A 22,079-nucleotide genomic window follows, 5' to 3' on the forward strand; every position below is an offset into this window, starting at 1 on the left:
GGTCGATGGGCCAGAATTTCCATGTCTAGTACGCTATCCCCGTGGCCTACACATGCTCCGTTCTGTACAAAAAAAAAGGGACACATGGATCTCAAGGCGTGGACGTCGATCTAGAACGCAAGGGCTATGCAATAACCCCTTACGGTCCCAATGCTGCGTATCCATGTTGCAATCATACCTAAACTTGCCTGATGAACCTGAGAAAACTTAAAAAGCTAGCTGCAAGCAGGCCTCCCCAAGTCCCAAACAAACTTAGACTCACTCGGGGATATCAGTTTAGATTAGATATGAGGTTATTAAGCACCAACTTATGCTTTCGAATAACTGATCATTACCCTTGTAGAAAAATAAAGTCAAATCAAGCGCGCACAGCAAACAGCTATTACATGCAAGTCATCTCATCTTGCAGCAATCACCACAACAGAAGACCATAAACAATAAGACAATTTTCTGTTCTTATCAGTTTAATGTCCAAATCTGTCTTAGCATTGAGATAAATGAAATGCTATCTTGGAAAGTCTGGTTTGATGACATTTGATAAACCTTTATAGCTATATACTTTCCAAGCTTAAGGTGATCCATCATCCAAATATGTCAGCAGCTGCCTAATGCAACAAGCCGACAAATAAAGAAAATTTTTCTCTCCAACAAACAGTAAAAAAGAAAAGAAGTAAAACGAAAATAGGGATTGCGTGAGCACGAGCACAACAAACTCCCGGCTGAGCTTTTGCAAATAAAAGTTAGTTCTACAATGAACAGCCACTCAAAAAATCTTGTTTAGTCGACACCCAATAAGTTGTAAGTAGAGATAAACTACGATTTGAAAATTATTATTTGAATTTTTTTAATAAAAAATGTCAACCCAGGAACATTTTCTTCAGGTTTTTTTGGCTGCAGGTCCAACTCCACTTTGTACAACTCTTTCATATCAAGCAACTCCCAGGTCTCTCCAACAAACAGTCAAAAAACAGAGAAATGAAATGAAAATAGCGATTTGAGCACAACAAACTCCGCCGGCTGAGATTTTGCAATCAAGATGCTTGGACAATGAAATCTTGCCAGACACAAATCCACATTGGGAGGTTTGGCAACAGAGCACTAATAAATAGATGCCGTTTATTTGACTGAAACGAATGTTACAATTCCAATGGGAAGGGGAAAAATCCAACCATGGAACCACGGTTAATGTGTATAAGCCACTGAATGCCCCTTTTATACCAGCAAAATTTGTCAGCAACCTAGTATCTGTTCCAGTAAGTTCGGCGCCTGAACCAGTTGTAGTCAGGAAGGCCCTGTATTGGCCCCATGGCAGCAATGGCAACATCCTGCGAACCAAGAAAAGGTATCAAGGCATTTGTACCGTCCTCACAATCAATGAATTTGATTACTATTTACTACAATATTCATGTGTGAGCATGCAAAATTGCTTCCTGCCAATGCATATCTAAAGAAATTAGTCAAAGTGACAAACATCAGTTTGAAGCAGAGCATGAAAAAAATGGGATAAGACAAGTAAAAATGGTTAGGCGGCAGTGGAAGACTTGCATTAGATCAATACTTGGCAAAAGCCAGTTCAGGAAGACTTGCACTGGAAACCTATGTTACACAGATACTTCTATAAGCATAAGTATCATGTCCAACACACACTCGTGGATGTCGACATTTCTTGTGAACTTTTGAACAGTTCAGACCTTTTCTTCTTCATTTGACATGAAAAGTCAAAAATCTATCCATTATATACACACATATGTTGGTTGTTTTCTGTTTTATCTTCTGTATGTTCATTTTATTCTTCTTCTGAAATGGTATTTTTGTTGGTTCTTTTTGTATTTCTGAAATCAGCCCCTCTAGCAATTAGAGGCTCTATCGTCTGACTGTTCTCCCTCCTTCAATGTATACTTTAAAGCTTTTTCTGTACTTCGTTAAAAAAAATTATTCTTTTGTGCTGGAGTATTTCAACAGTCATGTCATATAGGGCGAGTTGGACATGATGTTATTTCGATCTGAATTAGATATACAAAAAAAAATGTGCAATCAAACCACTTGCGACTTGGTGAACAATGAGCTATTTGCTGCTTTATGAGTGATTCTCTTTGACATCTAATTGACATACAATTGTTGTCTGTATCTACATCATTACATGAGCTAATTGTTGTTTTATGAGTGATTCTCTTCTGACATCTAATTGACTTGATACAAGAATTATTGTTTGTATCTAGCGCTGGAAAAGCGACCTTTAGTAAAGTACAAGCCTTTTAGTTGTTTCCATCTTGAGACTGATAAAGCTGTACGTTGCTAGATATGAGCTGTGAGTGATCCAAATTCAGACTTCTGGAGCTGCTGAAGCTGTGGGCTGCAGATCGTGTGGAAACTGTTCCAGGCCAGGAAAGTATATCTTTCTGTGGCTGAATCTCCATGCGCTGATTTTGCTTTGGGAGGTGGACATATGCATGATCTAGTTGCTCAAAGTTTTTGTAATCTTCTTCTCCCCTTTGTTTCCATTGTAGTTGCTTACATGGAAGACATGGAAGACAAAAGACATCTTTCTCTTTCAATTCTTAAGTTTACCTTTCTAAACTATGTGACATGTGTAAATCAGGCCCAAATTAGGCAAATACTTCAAGAATATCACTCTTGAATCTCCCACTAACTCAACAAGGCAATACACAAGAGTCCTCTAACAAGAGGATAAAGAAAATATATATTGATCTTCAGCCAAACAAGGCAAATACTACAAGATGTGGCTTAACAAGTCATTACCTAAAAGGGAACAACAGTCTCTTATTTATAATACAAGGGAAGAAGAGAGGAGGAGGGGAAATGGCTGTTGGGCCATTTCCAACGGCTAAAAGGTGTAAAAGAAATAGAAAAAATACATAAAAGAAAATGGAAAATTACAAGAATGACCGGGGTACCCTAAAATATACACATATCTATATATGTAAAACATATATTAGCACACTAATATATGTAATGTACATGCATATAGATATATATATATATATTAGATATATATATATATATATATATAGGAATACATACATTCTAACATCCCCCCTCAAACTTACGATGTGATAACCGAAAGTTTGCCAAGGAGAAATTGAAACCTGGCAGCAGCAAGAGCCTTGGTAGAGAAATCTCCTAGTTGATATTCAGAGGAAACATATGAGAGATCTATGTTTTTCTGAAGGAACTCTTCACGAACATAATGACAATCCATCTCTATAAGCTTAGTTCTTTCATGAAATGTGTGATTGCTAGCAATATAGATTGCACTTTTGTTGTCGCAGCAAAGCTTGACAGGATTCATGATATGAATTCCCATGTCCTTCAATAAGCTTTTGAGCCACACTATCTCCATTGTTGTAGTTGCCATCGCACGATACTCAGCTTCTGTTGATGATAGTGATACCTTATTTTGTTTCTTGCATCGCCAGGAGATTAAGGAATCACCTAAAAACACAAAAACCAGTGGTGGAGTGCCTATTGTTGGGATCTTCACCCCAATCAGCATCTGTATAAGTAACTAATTCTAATATAGAAAAGGAAGACAAAAATAGTCTTTTGTTGATATTGTTTCTCACATAACGGACAATCTGCATTGCCGCTCCCATGTGCACTGAGGTGGGTCTTTGTTGAAAATGGCTTATCACATGCACGGCATGAGCAATGTCAGGTCTGGTGATGGAGAGATAAGAGAGAGCGCCAACTATTTGCCGAAAAGGAGTGGGATTCTCCAATATCTCTCCATCATCAATTTTCATTTTTACTCCCAATGCTTTTGGAGTATCCACCACTTTGTCATCTCAGATACATGTTCTGTCAACTAATTCACTGGCAAACTTCATTTGAGAAAGAAGATAACTCTGTTTGCTATAAGCAACTTCAATTCCAAAAAAATAAGTTAGTCTTCTCAAATCAATCATCTGAAAGCATTTGTTAAGAAAATGTTTTACCTTTACAATCCCTTCATCATCACTCCCAGTAATAACCATATCATCAACATACAATAATAAAACAATTACACCTACGGAGGTGGTTTTTACAAACATGGCAGTGTCAGAGTAGCAAGATTGAAAACCTTGATTAAACATGACACTACTAAACTTGTCAAAGCAGGCCTTGGGAGCTTGTTTTAGACTATAAAGGGCCTTCTTAAGACGTAAAACTTTGTTTTGAAGTAGATCAGAACCAGGGGGAGCACTCATGAAAACTTCTTCCTGCAGGTGACCATTTAAGAAAGCATTTTTAACATCCATTTGAAAAATAGTCCAATGTTTAACAGAAGCAATGGCAATAAGAGTTCTAACAGAAGTCATGCGAGTAACAAGAGCAAAGGTTTCTTCATAATTAATCTCATATTCTTGAGCATATCCCTTGGCAACAAGTCTGGCCTTATATCTTTCTAAGGTTCCATTACTTCTAGTTTTGATTTTATAGATCCATCTACAACCAATAGTCTTTTTTCCCGTTGGTAGAGGCAAAATATCCCAAGTCTCATTGCTTTCAAGAACTTTAAGTTCAAGATTCATGTCTTCAATCCAATTGGGATCTTCTTTAACTTCAAGGTAAGAAGATGGCTCATAAAAAGAATGATGTGCCATAAGACAAGCTCGAAATTTTGGAGAAAAAGACTCATAAGAGATAAATCTTTGAGGAGGTCTAATGTGCTTTTGGGATCTCCTAGGAAGAGATTGATTAGTTTCTTGATTTTGGGGATCTCTTCTTCTATAAACTAAGATATCTTTTGGAGGAATCAAATGAGTAGAGTTATCATTGTTGACTTCTTCAATTGGCACTTCTACAACTTTATCGGGTTCATCATCATCAATATCATTAGTCCAAAGAAAAGTATAATCTTCTAGTTTCTTGGGTTCATCTTTGAAACCATCTTCATTTTCTAAAAAGATCACATTTCTAGAAACATAAACTTTATCTCTTTCAATATCATAACATCTATAACCCTTTTGAGTTTCGGAATACCCAATAAAAACACAATAAATGGCTTTGAAAGAAAGCTTATCGTCTTTGTCACTTAACACAAAACATTTGTTACCAAAGACTTTAAGTTTATTGTAATTAGGTTTAACATGGTGAAGTTTTTCAAAAGGAGAAATATGTTTCAAAAGTTTGGTAGGCATTCTATTAATTAAATAGGTTGAAGTCAAAACAGCCTCAACCCAAAAGTTTTTGGGAACATTTTTAGATAAAAGAAGGGCTCTAGTAGTTTCAATAATGTGCCTATGTTTACGCTCGGCCACTCCATTTTGTTGTGGAGTATTAGGACAAGATCTTTGATGAACAATGCCTTTTTCTTTTAGAAATTGTTGAAATTCATTTGACATAAATTCTCCTCCCGAATCACTTCTAAAGACTTTGATATTTGAGCCAAATTGGGTATAGATCATGTTGTAGAAATTCTTAAAGTTTGTGAATACCTCTGATTTGTGTTTGAGAAAGTAAACCCAAGTATGTCTAGAATAATCATCAATAAAGATCACATAGTACAATAATCCTCCTTTTGACATAATAGAAACGGGTCCCCACACATCCGAATGCACTAAATCAAAAGATTTTTAGGCAATAAAGTTTCTATTATCAAAAGGTAAGGCTTTCATTTTAGCCTTAATACAATCATTACAATAGAAGTTCTTTTGACAAAAATTCTCCATGAAGGGAAGATGGGACATTTTTTCTATATTGAAATGTCCAAGTCTTTGATGCCAAGTTTGAATGTCACATTCTTTGGAGGAGATATTGCAAGATGGTCTTGAAAGGTCCAAAAAGTCTATGTAGTAGAGATCTTTTGTTCTAAAACCTTCCCCAATCGTCTTCTTGGATACTCGGTCATGTATCAAACATTTGGATTGTGAGAAGATTATATCAAAACCAAGGTCGGCTATTTGAGAAACGAACAATAAATTTAAGCTTAATTTAGGAATGTGTCTTACTTGAGGTACTTTTAAAGTTTTGGATCCAAAATCTAGGTCAAGATTTCCAATAAAATCAATTTCAAGAGAAGTACCATCCGTCGTTTTCACAAAGGAATAAGAATCATTTTTAATGCATTCGGTGAGAAGGGATCCACAAGGAGTCATATGAAAAAATGCACCTGAATCAATAATTCAAGAATACTTACTTGAAGAAGTAGATGTCACGGTAGCTCCCAAAGTTGAAGGTGTGCCTCCTCTCTTTAGAAAAGGTTGAAGAGCACTTATGAGTTGATCAAGTTGGAAGGAGCTTGCTTCTTTTCTTTCTTCTTGAATTGGAGTCGCAACATTGTTTCTTTTGTCAAAAGTTCTAAGTTTTGGACATCTTGGCTTGGTATGTCCTTCTTCTTGGCAATGATAGCAAATAACTTTCCTTCTTACTCCTTCATTTGTACGATTGAAGTGAGGAGGTCTATAAGGTCTCAAATGGGCCCCCGGCCTAGATGTGGCAAGCACATTGCTGACTTTTTCTTTATCAAGACAAAGACAATTTTCCTCTATTTGAAGCTCCGCAATAGCCTCATTCATAGATGGTGTTTTAGAACGATGAAGTAAAGCGGTTTTAACACCATCAAATTTAGGTCTAAGACCTATGATAAACTTGTAAAACTTGTCACGTTGTATTTGCTTTTCTCTAAGAATTAGATCTTGTGTCCAATGTGGTTCAAAAATACTCAATTTATCATACAATTGATCCATTTCAGCCACATAGTCTTTAATGGATTTATCTCCTTGTTGAAGATTGTGAATTTTGAGTTGAACATGATGCATATAAGCATCTCTCATGGTATGAGTTTTCTTTAGATATTCCCAAGCTTCTAGGGCAGAATTTAATTTAGAGATTTGCCCGCTAATAGCATTGTCAACACACGTCAAGATCCAAGTAATAATTTTGTGATGACCAACACTCCATTCTTCCCATTTCTTGTTGTATTCAGCCATTACCTTCTCTTTTTCGGTTCCATCCAATTCAATAGCCCTTCCATCAACAACTTTCGTAAGAACTAGTTGTGGTTCAAGTTTTGTCTCATCAACTAGTCCCCAAAGGCTTTTACTACGAATAAAGTGTTCCATAGTTCTAGCCCATTGTATGTAATTTGTTGATGAGAGTTTGGGAAATGGAAGAGAAGAGACTTTGTCATCCATGAGCACAATCAACAAGATAGATCCACTTACAAGTTATGAAGAAGATGGTAGCCACGTGAAAAGAAATCCACGGCAAGGATAAAAACTCAGCAATAATAAAGACCAGCCACCCTTCCAACAGCCACAAGTTCACCACCAAGGGAGCTAAATTCCGTCAAGAAATCACCAAAAAGAAGCCAGCATAAACACTCTTCTTTTTGTGTAAAACTGCAGCAAGCAATATCTCGAACACTTGGAGTGCTTCACAGCTCCAACGTAAGAGTAAAAACTGATCCTTCAATCTTGAACGGCAGCAAGACAAAGAGCCAAAGACGACGCTCTGATACCATGTAAATCAGGCCCAAATTAGGCAAATACTTCAAGAATATCACTCTTGAATCTCCCACTAACTCAACAAGGCAATACACAAGAGTCCTCTAACAAGAGGATAAAAAAATATATATTGATCTTCCGCCAAACAAGGCAAATACTACAAGATGTGGCTTAACAAGCCATTACCTAAAAGGGGACAACAGTCCCTTATTTATAATACAAGGGAAGAAGAGAGGAGGAGGGGAAATGGCTGTTGGGCCATTTCCAACGGCTAGAATTCTAGCCGTTGGAGAGAGGCCCAACAGCTAGTTCCCCTCTTAAATAAAAGAAAAGGTGTAAAAGAAATAGAAAAAATACATAAAAGAAAATGGAAAATTACAAGAATGACCTAGGTACCCTAAAATATACACATATCTATATATGTAAGACATATATTAGCACACTAATATATGCAATGTACATGCATATAGATATATATATATATATATATATAGGAATACATACATTCTAACAACATGGTCATGATAGAGCATCACATAGATGGAAAAGGCCCCTTTGGGGATTCATTAATGGTTCTAAAAAGAAGCTTCGATCATTCTTACCAAGAACATAGATGCAAAAGCTAAAAAGTTGGAAGGAAATAAGAAAAATAAAGTTAGTCATCGATTATGAGAAAAAGTCAAGGAATGGAAGATTGGTCACCATAAGGTTATCTTGTGGTTTCTCAACACTGTTGTCATATCTAAGAGTGCTCAAGTTGCCAAACACAAGAATGTTAATGATGCTTGGGATTTTATTAGAGACGCACATTATGAAAGAAATCGCACTTAAATACAATATCCAATAAAAATTTCCAATTTTTAACAAGAAAAAATCTATTTAGAAATATTTTGGAAAACTAGACCAATTGTCAGATGAGCTGATTACATTTGAACACCAGGGGTACGATCCTAAAGACATTTTCTCAAGAGACAAGAAAAAACATTGTACACATTTATTATAGGATCTACACCTGAATTTTGAGGATTCAAAACATCATTGTTTCATGAAGCTAGTTTTTCTTCAATGCAGGAAGCTCTTGCCTAATTGATAATAGAAGAAAACATAGTCACACTTCAAGGAAAGGAATGAAAATGTTTTGGCTATTCCAAAATGTAGAATCTATTTAAGCCTTATAGACCAACAGTTTGGAAGATTAGAGAATTATTTGCTTCCATTGTTTGTGAAGCTGGACACATAAAATTAAAGTGTCCCAAATTGAGAAGGTTTGGTAAGAAAGGAGCCACTAAGGGATATGTTCAAGCAAAGAAGGAATCAAACACTATAGGAATCATAACTTTCTCAACTAGTAGATGCTTAGATTGGAAAGCATCTTCTAAGACTTGCAAAGAGACGTTTTGATCCAAACATAAAACCAACTCAAATCGTTCTTTTGTTTCAGCAGATGGAACATCCCTTTTAGTTAAGCATACCTGGAGTATTGCAACAAATCTTGAAAACTTTAAAATTTTTGAAGCCTCAACAGTTAGATGCATATCAAATAAATTTTAACTTGTATCCATTTCCCAAATAGTCGATCATGGTTGTCAATTTGTAATGTTGTTTCCCCACTAAAGAAAAATGTATGGTACAAGATGACCAATTTGGAAGATGCTTCTGCAAGGTACTAAAAGAGAAGACTTCTATTATATGGATTTTTTTTTTAAATTATTATGCAATGTTGCCATGCGGATATATATTCACCATTGGCATCAAAGACTGTCACTTAAGTACCGGAAAGTTGACTTGAATACCCTTTTAAAGGAATTATGTAAAGTAAATTTGTCATGGGATGATTGTATTATGGGAAAAATGAGATCCCATCCCTTGCAAATAAAACTTTTATATCAAAATCTCCTTTTCAGTTGGTACATTCGGATACATGGGGACTTTCCCCTGTGTTGATGATGTTATTATTTCTCTCTAAAACAAATTTTCTATGTGTCTGCATTTTCTGAGTGTTTGTAATACAGTGAGAAATCAATGCAGTGCTACCATCAGATTTTTTAGAAGTGATTTGAGAGGAGAAAATCATTCAAAATTTAAACACTTTTTTGGAAAAAAAAGAAAAGAATATTGGATCACAGATCATGTCCTAAAATTCATCAGTAGAACAATCTAACCAGACAAAAACATGAACGTATAATTGAAACAACTAAGACACTTCTTATTTCAATATCCGTTCCAAAAGCATTTTGGCACAAAAGCTACACTTTATTCAACATATTTAATAAAATAAAATGCCTTCAATAACCTTGGAAAAAAGTTCATTTCAAAAACTTTATAATATCCAACAAAGTTATATAAGAATTTTTGAATGTCAGTGCCACATTTTGAATAACAAAAATGATGCATTATTTTCTGAGACTATCAAGTTTTTTTTGTATTCAAAAACCAAAAAAAGTATAGGTTCCCAAATTTTGAAAAATACACTCTATATGTCAAGAAATGTGATCCTAGAAAAACAAAAATAATTGAAAGGAATGAATCAAACATCAGCAACGATGCTTATTTCTTGATGAACTGTCACCTCAGTATGATGAATCTCATGCACATGATAAACATTACTTGAGTAATAATTGCATTCTTAAAAATGATTATTATTGTTGATACATTTGATTCTCAAGTTGATAATGAAAATAAAACTGAAAAAATGTTAGGTGATCTAGAAAATTAAATACCTATCATAGAAAAAGAAATGATGACTCTCAAGCCATTCTTAGGAGAGATCTCATAGATCTGCTAAACCTCCTCAAGGACTTGTGTCTTATGAGTTATGACTCATTTTCTCCAAAACATAAAGCATGCTTCCTGTTATTCATTCTATATTGTCTCAATTAGATACAATTACTTGGATGTGTCTAAAAGCCCCAAGACGCACTGCTCTTGCAAAAGTTCTGAATGCCAGATTTTGCCTCTGGCACAAGCACATGGCCTATATATTGATGACAAACGAAGGGAATTGAACCCATGCATGGTGGACTACCCTTCTACAGCTTTCTGTCTCTATTGTAGATCAGATACAACCCCCAACCCCCTGGCACACACACAAACACCAAAAAGAAAAAAACCCAAAAATGTTCTCTTTCTAAGAAAGTGAATTAACTATAGGCAACAAGTCTGCTTAGCCCCTCTAAGGTTTGATATTTCCATTATTGATATACATGGAGTAAGTCGAACCAAGAACTTTCCCAAAAAGGAATTTGAAATGCTTGCTTTGGGTCATCTAACATGTTTCCTTCGAATTAATAGCATACTCTTCTATAAGATTTTTTTTTTTTTGTTGGATATATCCAATTTGCAGCAGATAATATCATGTCACATGATCTGGGATCTCAAATGATAAGATAGCTGATCCTCTCAAAACTCTTGAATTAAAGATTGAATTTCATAATGAAAAATTATTGGAGAATCCTACTTCTAACCAAAAAACTTGTCAGTGTCTTATCTTATTTATCTATTAGTATACCGGATAAATGCTGTTTATGTTGCAACCCACCTCATTTTTTGACATGAAGAAACAATGTGGTGTTTAGAAAAATAAAGGATAACAAGCTCCAACTTCAGTTCACACCGGAGCTACAGTAACTGTAAGACATATTAAATGTACATAAACAATGTAGCATTTTTATCATCTTCATCTCCATAAGAATTAATTACATAATGGAGCTTTTCATCATTTTCATCTCCATAGAATTAATCACTTATAGCCTTTTGTGTGTTGCTAGTGATTTTTTAATATCATGGAGATGTAAAAAGGAATAGAAAGACACTATCTTCCTGAAGTTGACTTCTATGTCATGCAACTTGTGGGACTGTGTGGATAACGAGCCTCCTCAAAGACATGGAAATTCATTTCCAAAAACCAAAGAAGTTCTATTGCAATAAGAAAACTGCAATCTGCAAAGCAAAGCAATTACATATTTTACAAACACACAAGAACATGTAAATGGATTGTCATTATATTCATGAAATTTTTCTTAAGAAAATCACAGATTTGCCCATATGTTTTCTCAAAATTTGAATTAAAAAAAAAAGTAATAAGGCTCTAGCATCACCTATATTTTTATTTTTTAACAAACTTCCAGTTGACACTGCAAATTTTGAGAGGATTAAATTTACATATGTATCTATCGGGTCCATTTTTTGCATTCTACTTATATTTTCTGTATATTTCTGACCATGCTTCTATTTTTTCTTTTTCTATTCCAAGTTCAGCTGCACTAGCCGTTAGAGGCTCCAACATTCCAAGGGCTAAATTCCTAGCCATACTTGTTGGACTGCCTCCAACAGCTAGAGAAGCTGCTGTTTCTCTATAAACTAGGGACTCCTATCCCTCCCTCAATGTATGCTTCTTTAGAGCTTTTACCGCCATTTACTGAAGAATGTTTTTGTTCTTTTGTGGTGTATATGTGCACATTGAGATATCCACTGTTTCATGAATGATACTCCTCCGAGACCTGAATTGATTTGAAATAGAGTAATATCTATATCTATCTCCTTACAGAAAAAGGAGGCTCTTTTATATCAAAACAGGGAATAAGAAAAAGAAAAGGCTGAGCTGCAGCTCCTTTTTTTAACCAATACATGAAAGGAGTAATCTCTTTCTATTTTATTAATCTCCTCAACATACATACACACATAAATATACACGTAAATGTGTGTGCATGTGTGTGTGTGTGTGTGTGTGTGTGTATGTGTGTGTGTGTGTGTATGTGTGTGTATGTGTGTGTGTGTGTGTGTATGTGTGTGTGGGTGTGTGTATGTGTGTGTGTGTGTGTGTGTGTGTGTGTGTGTGTGTGTGGGTGTGTGTCTATGTGTGTGTGTGTGTGGGTGTGTGGGTGTGTGTGTGTATGTGTGTGTGTGTGGGTGTGTGTCTATGTGCATGTGTGTGTGTGTGTGGGTGTGTGTCTATGTGGGAGTGTGTCTATGTGTGTGTGTGTGTGGGTGTGTGTGTATGTGTGTGTATGTGTGTGTGTGTGTGTGTGTGTGTTATACACCATTCCTAGATCATCTTTTAAGTGTCTGGTACTCATATAAAGACATGACTACACATTTAAGGTGAAAAATAGAATTCATGGCTGGTTTCACCACAAAAATTAGAATCTTATGTGATTAATTTGTTCAGGAGCCTACTTCTACCATTCAAAACAAAAATCGAAGTTTTATGACCATTGAGTAGTTCAAGGAATAAGACGTAGCAAGCTTATTTATTAATTATTTGAAGACAGCTTAAGTATTAGGAGTAATTCAAGTTGTTAATTTGTTTTTGTTTCTAATAAACACGTGCATGCTATTTGTGGCACATATTTTTAATTATTTTATATTTTTATTTAAGCTTGAATGCCCAAGTCAGTGCTTCTTTCAAGTTGCTTAACAATCTGAGGCCTCTTGTCTTTCCTCAACAAAGAAGCAGAAAGAAATCAAAGCAACCAAGTTTTATACAATTCATACTCATTTGAGTTAATTTATAATATAGCTACTATAATTTTTTCTATATGCTTTTATTTAAAAATGGTTTTTGGACAAAATTTACAACTTTGTGATGTGTTATGTTACATTATGGTGCTATCATATTTTGGAATCAACCAGTACAAGTTGCAATGAATATTTTGTAAAATGTTTGGTCATACAACTAGTGAGTACATAATGTAGAATATCATAAGCTATGCTATGTTATGCAACATAACTGTGCAGAAGAATGTGGAACTACCAACTATACCATATTGGGCGTAACATACAAATGCAACCCCAGTATCAGAAGTTAGAGTATCAAACAAGGTGTAACTTATGTTGCACCTTGAAAATATAAAAAAAATGTCACAAAAAGTTTCTTTTTGGATTTAAAATTACATAAACTTCTTATGACCGAATATTATGTTCGATGTGAATGGCATTCTAAACATTTAAAGTAAAATTTTAAGGATGATTTATGCAATCAAAATAGAGGTGTCATGGGTTTTCCTTTAAGAGCTTGTGTTTATTGTCAAAAGTAAAAAAAAACATTTAAATTTTGTGACCATAAAGCTGCTTAAAGACCCAAAGGAGCAAGTCCCATATAATGAAAATTTATTTATTTTTAATACCCATAAGTATCAGGACCAGTGTTGTACGTATCGTACGATACGAGGTCGTGTCGTACAATACATATCGTCGCATTTACAAAAGGCAATACGATACACCACCTGTATCATAAACAGGTGGTGTATCGTGCCTGTTTCACAGGTATCGTGCAATATAGGCACTGTATCGTATGATACGGTGTGATACACCATGTATCGCACGATACGGTATGATTTCAAAAAAGGGAATCCCGAACCCCCTTTTTCACGCTCCCTTTTTAAAAACCTACCTCTTCTTCATTTTTAAGTTCTAACCCTAGACATTATGCCACCTTGGAGGGAAATCATCGATTTTCATCGTGAAATCTCTATTAAACCATGGATTTGTGTGTGGGTGGCTAATTGTTGGGAGGAAAGAGGTTTTTTTTATTTATTCTCCATAAAGTATGAAATCTCTTGTTTTTACCATACATTCATATATTTTTACCGTAGATTGAAAGATTTCGACTGTTTTTCGTTAAGTTTACCGTAGGTTTTTGTTTCTTTGTGAAGATATGGCATCGTCTGATCCAACATGGCAGTGGTGCGAAAGGGTGAAGGAGAATGACGGGTTAAGAATCAAATGTAGCTTTTGTGAGAACACATTTTCAGGAGGGATTATTAGAATGAAACACTATTTGGCAGGGACACGTTCTGATGTAGCTCCATGCGCTGGAAAACCAGAGAAACCTTTGCGTCCATTTGTGTGTTTGTGTGTCAACAATGTTTAGATATGCTTAATGTTTTACATCAAAAGAAGGTACAAAAACAAATGGAAGAGGCAGATGAAGGCTATAATGAACCTTGGGAAGATGAAGAAGAAGAAGCTGATGAAAATGTTGAACATGATGAATATGACATCAGCCTAAGAACAGATGTGGAGAGCTCAAGAGGTAAAAGACAAGGAATCATGTGTGAAGAAGGTCAATCTGGCCCATCTGGAAGGAAGAGAAGAGATGCACCAGATATTAGGCATGGTCATAGACCTAGTGGGAGAGTTCCTAATGGTAGGTCTAGTGTTGGTTCTATTAGGAACTTTTTCCTTGCTTATACTAGCCCATGTTGTTAGCCCTAAATTCGTGCTGCTATGACATCCAAAGACATGCTACATCAAGCGCAACTAACGGTAGGGAAATGGTTTTATGATGCATGTATTCTCTTTAATGCAGCTAATTCCTTTCAGTTCCAATCCATAGCAGATGCAATTGCTTCTATAGACCCCGGATTTAAAATGTCATCATATCATCAATTGAGGGGCAAAATTCATGAAGCTACGGTGAAAGAAGTAATGGAACATTGTGATCAGTTGAAATTAAGCTGGAAGGAAACATGTTGATCCATTATGTCAGATGGATAGACTGATACACAGTCAAGAACACTTGTTAATTTTCTTGTTTATTGTCCTAAATGAACAATGTTCTTGAAATCTCTTGATTTGTCTGATGTTCTTAAAACTACTGAGATTTTGTTCAATGTTTTTGATAATGTTGTAGAAGAGGTTTTTGCTGCAAACATTGTACAGTTATTACAAATAATGCTGCAAATTATAGAACTACAGGGAATAAAAGTATAAAACATTTTATTGGAGTCCATGTGCCACTCATTGTGTTAATCTCATGCTTCAAGATCTTAATGAGATGTATGATATGAAATCAGTTGTTGACCAATACCAAGAGATTACAAAATTTATCTATAATCATGCATATGTATTGAGTTTGATGGAAAATTTATAAAGAGAGTTGAATTAATACGACCTGCACAAACTAGATTTGCTACAAATGTATTGATTGTACAGAGTACAGTGAAACAAAGAACTTCGTTGAGGCATATGTTCTCTAGTGAAGAATGGGTTGTATATCCACATGCTCATAAAAGAAAATCTTCTTTAGTTGTGGATAAAGAATTTTGGGAATCATGTGTGAAGCTATTGAACGTTTGTGTTCCATTAGTTAAAGTCCTCAGGTTTGCTGACAGTAAGGATAGACCTTCCACAGGGTACTTGTATGAGGCTACAGATAAAGCAAAAAAGGCAATTTGAGACAACTTGAAAGAGAAGAAAACATTATATATGCCCATATGGAAGATTATAGATAAAAAGTGGACTGGACTGCTTCATCAACTTCTTCATGCAGCAGCTTACTATCTAAATCCTACAATTTGATTTTTTACTACATTTAAAAAGGACAAAGAAGTCACGCATAGTTTGTTAAATTCTATTGAAGTGTTAGTGACAGATTCTAGAGCACAAGATGTTGTGCACAATGAGTTGGATCTATATGATAATTGTATAAGAGACATGGGAATAAGCATTGCCATTCGAGCGAGGACAACCACGCACCCAAGTAAATACACAGAAATTTTAATTTACTTTGCATTTGTTACCTTTGATTCTTTTTTGTTGTTTTACATGAGATTTGTTTTACCTTTGTTTAGATTTGTGGTGGAATAGGTTTTCGCATAATTGTTCAAACCTAAGACTTTCTGCCAAACATGCAGTGCTAGTGGATGCAAAAGGAAGTGGAGTGGAATGTTTTCAAACATATCCACAGCAAGGAAAGGAATAGGCTCGAACATAAAAGGTTGAATGACCTTGTCTTTGTTTGATATAATATGAGGTTGAAACAAAGGTAATACAGCTTAATATTTACATTTGTTTTATAATATATTTATATATAATTATCTATTAACAAGTTTTTTCTTATTTAACAAAGACAATTGCAAAAAACATCAGCAAGAAAGCACACATCTCAGTTTGATCTTATTAGCTTAGAAAACTTCGAAGATCAAGAACCATGGATTGAAGAAGAACCAACTACAATATTTGATGATGATGATCTTCAATGCCTCCACCTTGAATTTGAAGCAATAGAAATTGCTGATGAAAGAGAGTCTGCTGGATATGTTGGTGAGGATCTTCAAATTCTTGAAGATGAAGATAAAGAATAAGATGGAAATGAGGAAGAAAATGAAGATTATGAATGAGAGTCGAGAGTGCTTTCATTGTATATGTATTCACATTGAACATTTTCACAATTTCATGATCATCTTGTGATGTAATACATAACATTTAAAACTTATTTTTTGACGTGGTATCTCATAGACTTATGGACCTTATGACTTGGGAATCTATGGTTATGAAATTACGATATACGTTATGTTATGTTATGTTCCTTGTTGTACTTTCTAGATTGATATTGTTATGAATTTTTTATGTTTATGAATGATGATTAACTTTATAGCAATAATATCATTATGGAAAACATGTTTTTTATAAAGAACATATTATTCTTCATTTTTACTGATTTTTTATGATTTTTTCAAAAAAAATTCTATTTTTTCTTATTAATTTTTTAAAAAAAATATGAAACGGTTACGATATGTTACGATATTTTACGATAAAGCATATCTTAAAGCCAGCCCGATACGGCTTACGATACGCTTTTTACAACATTGATCAGGACTAGGACTAAATTGAGTGGTCAATTTTGATTATTTCTAACCAAGGTTTGCATGGCATAGGAAAGATACATTTGTTATCCCTTTTATGTTTATGCAATTTATGCATTTCATAGAAAGTTTTTTGCTTCCTAACTTTTCTTATTATTTTGTACTTTTTCTTACTTTTAATTTTCTTTGTGAATTTTTTAAATATTAAAAATTTTAAATTGGTAACTTTTTCATGTATCTAACTTTGAACCCCTCAGATACATGTTAGTTTACACATTTTACAACATTGCATCCAACAAATATGTATAAAAAATGTTTCTACTCAAAAACTAAAAAGGATGAAAGAAAAAGGCTAGAGTGTTGGTACTGGTACATACCCTATCAAATATAAACCTGTTTGCCACTCGCTTTACAGTGCTAGCATCTACTGCATCTATTCTAGCAAATAACTCTGCTATGGGGATCCTGCGGCCATAAGTGAGAAGCTGCAAGCATATTGACGTGAATTCACTACCCACTTTCCCACAAAGAAAAAATGGTCAAGAAGAATGAACTCTGGAAATGGTCTTACCTGACGACCAATATCTTCAGCAACGGGGCTAGTTCCATCAATGTGAAGTAGAAGAGAAGATTTCAACTGCATGGCATTCAATGACCAATAAGTAGAGCTTCTAGGGCCAAACTGATCCTTGCAATAGTCACCGATATGCAAGATCATCGTGAATGAATAACATCTGCACTTTTGCAGAATGCAATTAAAGCCTCTATTACTTTGAGTAGGATATCCAAATTCCATAGAATTTTTTCACAGTAACAGACATACATGATACAATGATTTTCTACATATAATCATTTCTTTTGGAAAAGTACAATCTAGTTTGCTATCTTTTTCAATTATGATAGAGAAGCAAGTAGTTCTCACACGTCAGCTGTAGGTGAAAATTTCACCAAAATTTTTCATCAATCATTTACAGAAGAAAGAGCTTTTATAAGTTGGTTGAAACATGTAAATGGAAAACTTCGCCCATCTGGTGGGAGTATCCCACTGATATGGACTGAATACTTCCTTGTTTACCTGAGTACTAATTAGGGGAAGAGCATTAGATGCAACATAAAAAATGCAGCCGCTGTGACTATACATATGGAAAATCAAAGTTTATGTAAATGTTCACATCAAATTTTCAGTATCCTACAGAATATCAACACATAATATGCATGCTAAGCATGTTATTGTGAATATAATTTAACCTGGTTACGAGCACGAGTTACATCTGCCTCAGAAACTCGATATGAAAGCTTGCTCATCTCGTACATGATTGCATAAGCCAAATCATCCAAACAGTCAGGCTGCAATAGAAGCAACATTCAAATATAATGTTCAACCACATGGACATCAACAAAATAACATATTAGGAAAAGACACAGAAACAAAAATGCAACTTAAACATTAAAAATTTTCAACTGAATAATTACAAGTTCTGCAGATAGCAATTTAACTTTTTATTTGGAATTATAATTACAGACATAGACATGTTATTGGGTTTCTAACATAGAGGTTTTTCTCAAGAATTTTCAGGCAAAGTTTTTCTCTGGGAAAAATCTTGGAAATTTTTTTAAACAAATGAAAAAATTCTAAAAGATTATGTAAAAACAAAATAAATAAGAAATTAATAAGACAAAAAATGTCTAGATAAATTTATAACATAATGTTCCAGTGACATAAAAATGATGATAAATAATTAAATTTAAGTTTAAAGTTAAATCCCTCATGATATTAACTTTAAAGAAGTGGAAAATGAAAAAGGAAAAAGAATGGGCAAAACATAGAAAAAAAAATGTGTAATACGTTAGTTTATTTTCACATATAAAGAAACCTGTTTTTTCATATTTTTTCGGTTTTTCTTCTTTTTTTGGACACTGATCTTATATTTTTTTCGAAAAGCAAGGTATCTGTGGCAAAGTTTCGAATACAAGCCCAAATTTTCAGCTTACATACAACCGACATGCATATATGTATACATATATGATACAGAAACCAAGTCAAAACACAGTTTGTGCAATTATTACAATTTCTGCAGAAAGCAATTTAAATTTTCAATTGAAATACAAGGCACAATTTTTCATGCTCACGCACTTACAATCACCCACATGCATATGATATATCCTCATACACCGACCAAGGAAGACATAGTTACTGCAACAGAGCAGCAATGAATTGAACTAACCTTGGCAATTGCATATACACCAAACAAGCCTGTATCCTTGTAGTTAGTGTTAAAAGCCATCATGCTCTCCGCAATCTCATTGATTCCAATCCTTTGTGCAAGTTCCGACCTGTTCAGAACCCAATGGGACAAATCTGACACTCAAATCGAGGTAAAAAAAAAAAGATATTCCAAGGACAAGCAGTTTCACTTGTAACCAAGACCTATTTGTAACCAAGACCTAAGTTCTTGACAAACTAACCCCACGTGCTTCCCTCCACCTGCATTCTTGTTCCAAGAACCTAGCATTGATTGCATGACCATCAGTGCAACCGAATCTGGATCTGTCCAGGATGCTCCACTAAATGCAACAGCAAATTGTGCCAGTGGTACATCATCATCTATAATCCTAACCTAAATCATTGATATAGAAGTCACATGATTGGTTTGACTCCAGTAAAGCATATGAACACATTAATAGCCAGGATAGAAAAGTGAACGAAACAAACCTCAGATCCAGTAAAAGTAGCCGGTTCTTTTTGCACCAACTGGGAGGCTGTAGTAGGATCATTTGATAGCTTTGTAAAGAGTTTCTTCGCTTGTGCAACTACATCCTCGTGCTTTACAGCACCAGCTGCAGAGATAACCTAGAGATAATGCAAAATGAGGTCAAACACAAAGTCCTACTAAGTAACTAAGGTACCAAATACAAAAAAAAGAACATAGACGAAAGTAAAACAATGACGATGAATTGCTTAGTCAAAGAGAGAACCAAACCATTCTAGGAGCTGTGTAATGGGTAGAGATATAGTTCTCCAAATCAGCCTTTGTGATTGTCTTGATATTTTGAGCAGGGCCTAGTATCGTCCTGCCAAGAGGAGTATATTGGAATGCAGTAGCATGCAAATGGTCAAAAATGACTTCTTCGGCCTGGCTTTCCACCTACAAATACGACTGTTGCATTATGAGCATTTATATTAAGAATTCACAGGTAAGATCAATATATCTAAATATGAAGAAAACTTAAAGGGCAGATTCCCAATAAACATGCACTATTGAAGCTATTGCAGCAAATAATCCAGTCAAGCTATTTATTGGTCAACAGATAAGGAGAAGATTCCTTCTGGAAATGCATTGCTAAATATAACCAAACCATCTAGCTCTTCTATATCATGCATGGATCCGTCAGGTAAGATTATATGGAAGCAGAAATCAAAAATTTTAAAAACAAAAGTCCTGGATTACCAGAAATGAAGACAAAAGAAAATTAATAATACTAACTAATCAAATCTCGAGAAAATGCAACTCTAATTCTCTTTTCTCATTACCAAGCTGAGGATAGGCAAAGCCTTAGAAGACTACACCAGGAGCCGCACCCGTACATGTAACTCTTTACCACCTCTAACATGGGGCCCTTTTCCAACCCCCTAACCAAATGGGCGGAGTTCTGGTTACAATTTCGGCGAGGATAAATAAATATGCAACCCTTTAAAAAGATGCATTAAAATCAATAGTTCAACAGGATGATGAAAAGTATCTGATCGCTGCCCACCTCTTCCATTTCGCGAAGGATAACGTCTCGTTCCCGATTGATCCGTTCCTCGCTAAAAGACGAGTTCTGGAGAATGTCCGCCAATATGTCCAGAGCTACCGGCACGTCCTTGCCCAATACCTTCGCGTAGTACGTCGTCTGCTCCCTCGAGGTATATGCATTTAGGTGGCCACCCATATTCTCGATCTCCTCCTCCAGCGCCCTCACCGTCCTCTTTTTCGTTCCCTTGAAGATCATGTGCTCCAGGAAATGCGCCGTCCCGTTGGTATGTTCGGACTCGAATCGGCTGCCGGCATCGATCCACACCCCGACCGTCGCCGTCTTCGAGGCGACGTTCGACTCCGTGGCGACACGCAGGCCGTTCGGTAGGGTCGTCACTCGCGTTTCTGGCGCCGAGAGAATCCCCGTGTGATCGACGAGCAAGGGCTCGGGGTTCGCATGCTGGAGGAAGCGGGGGTCGGGGTTCTCGAGCTTCCGGAGCTTCGACTTCACCTCCTCGGCAAGGCGGTCATAGATCATGACATTGGGCGCCGGAGGCGACGCGGGCATCTCAGAGGATGCCACCGCCGGCGAGTAACTAGAGAAGACGCGGTTCGTTCGGACTAACCAAAGGCAGGAGAACGAGCAGATCCTAGACCGACGGACGAGATTGAGAATCGCCATTTTTCTCCCTTCGACTTCTCTGCGCGCCTGTTTTGGGGAGACCGCTGTTTAGGGTACGGCGGTACGCCGGATGGGAGCTGCACCTCCAACGAGCGAGGAAGCGCGGACTCAACAACGCGCAGTCGCGCACACTACACAGGCTAACGGAGGGGCATTTTGGTCCTAGATCACGGAACTGGATTTGAAACCTATGGGAACTTGACCCGAATCAATCTAGGAAAAGTCCTTCCTCACTTCATTCCTACTAACTTCGCTTTCCTGTCCTATTATAATTAGTTGATTAAATCATTAGAGTGTTTGAGTACGTCTCTAATGGCTGTTTGAATATGTAGGAACACCCCAGAACGAACAGAATATGCGAAGCCGACACAAATGACAAACAGAAGACAAGCGAAACAGCAAAGACGAAGAACAAGAGGTATGAAAGGCTAAAGCGTTCTTGATGCATACCTTCCTACCAAGTGGTCGAGGGCAGTAGCAAGCATGGCCGAGAAGGGCCGCAAGGGCCGGGCCGCGTCAGCCAGGCTTGCGGTTGCTACCATAGAGAGTGCCGAGATACCAATGGAGGTTAGCGACAAACTTGAAGTTGATGTAGCGGGCGATGTGGGCGGAGCATCATCAAAGC

The 22,079-nt window shown here is 36.0% G+C and overlaps 1 protein-coding gene across 2 annotated transcripts; it reads right to left on the bottom strand.

Moving 5' to 3' along the window:
• Positions 1-803: 803 nt before the first annotated feature.
• LOC116257771 (probable mitochondrial-processing peptidase subunit beta, mitochondrial) lies at positions 804-21,583 on the bottom strand. 2 transcript variants are annotated; one of them, XM_031634746.2, is made up of 9 exons: positions 20,792-21,583; positions 20,017-20,181; positions 19,749-19,886; positions 19,481-19,653; positions 19,261-19,369; positions 18,284-18,382; positions 17,607-17,672; positions 17,413-17,520; positions 804-1,325 (listed from the first exon to the last, which is right to left on the bottom strand). In XM_031634746.2, the coding sequence occupies exons 1-9, from the start codon at positions 21,452-21,454 to the stop codon at positions 1,239-1,241; spliced, it is 1,608 nt and encodes a 535-aa protein (XP_031490606.1). In that variant the 5' UTR covers positions 21,455-21,583; the 3' UTR covers positions 804-1,238. The 2 variants fall into 2 exon arrangements, with proteins under 2 accessions (XP_031490606.1, XP_031490607.1); XM_031634747.2 differs by having other exon boundaries at positions 19,502-19,653; positions 20,792-21,581.
• Between the last annotated feature and the right edge of the window lie 496 nt (positions 21,584-22,079).

Source organism: Nymphaea colorata, chromosome 7 (genome assembly GCF_008831285.2).
Source record: "Nymphaea colorata isolate Beijing-Zhang1983 chromosome 7, ASM883128v2, whole genome shotgun sequence".
In the NCBI taxonomy this organism is placed as follows: Eukaryota; Viridiplantae; Streptophyta; class Magnoliopsida; order Nymphaeales; family Nymphaeaceae; genus Nymphaea; species Nymphaea colorata.

What these genes read in the sequence shown, in the direction of transcription:
- LOC116257771 (XM_031634746.2), bottom strand. Translation starts at nt 21,454, where the DNA reads ATGGCGATTCTCAATCTCGTCCGTCGGTCTAGGATCTGCTCGTTCTCC. An exon ending in GTGTATATGCAATTGCCAAG is followed by an intron (nt 18,383 to 19,260) that starts GTTAGTTCAATT and finishes CTTCTATTGCAG; the next exon opens with CCTGACTGTTTGGATGATTT. An exon ending in ACAGGTTTATATTTGATAGG is followed by an intron (nt 1,326 to 17,412) that starts GTATGTACCAGT and finishes CTTGGTTCGCAG; the next exon opens with GATGTTGCCATTGCTGCCAT.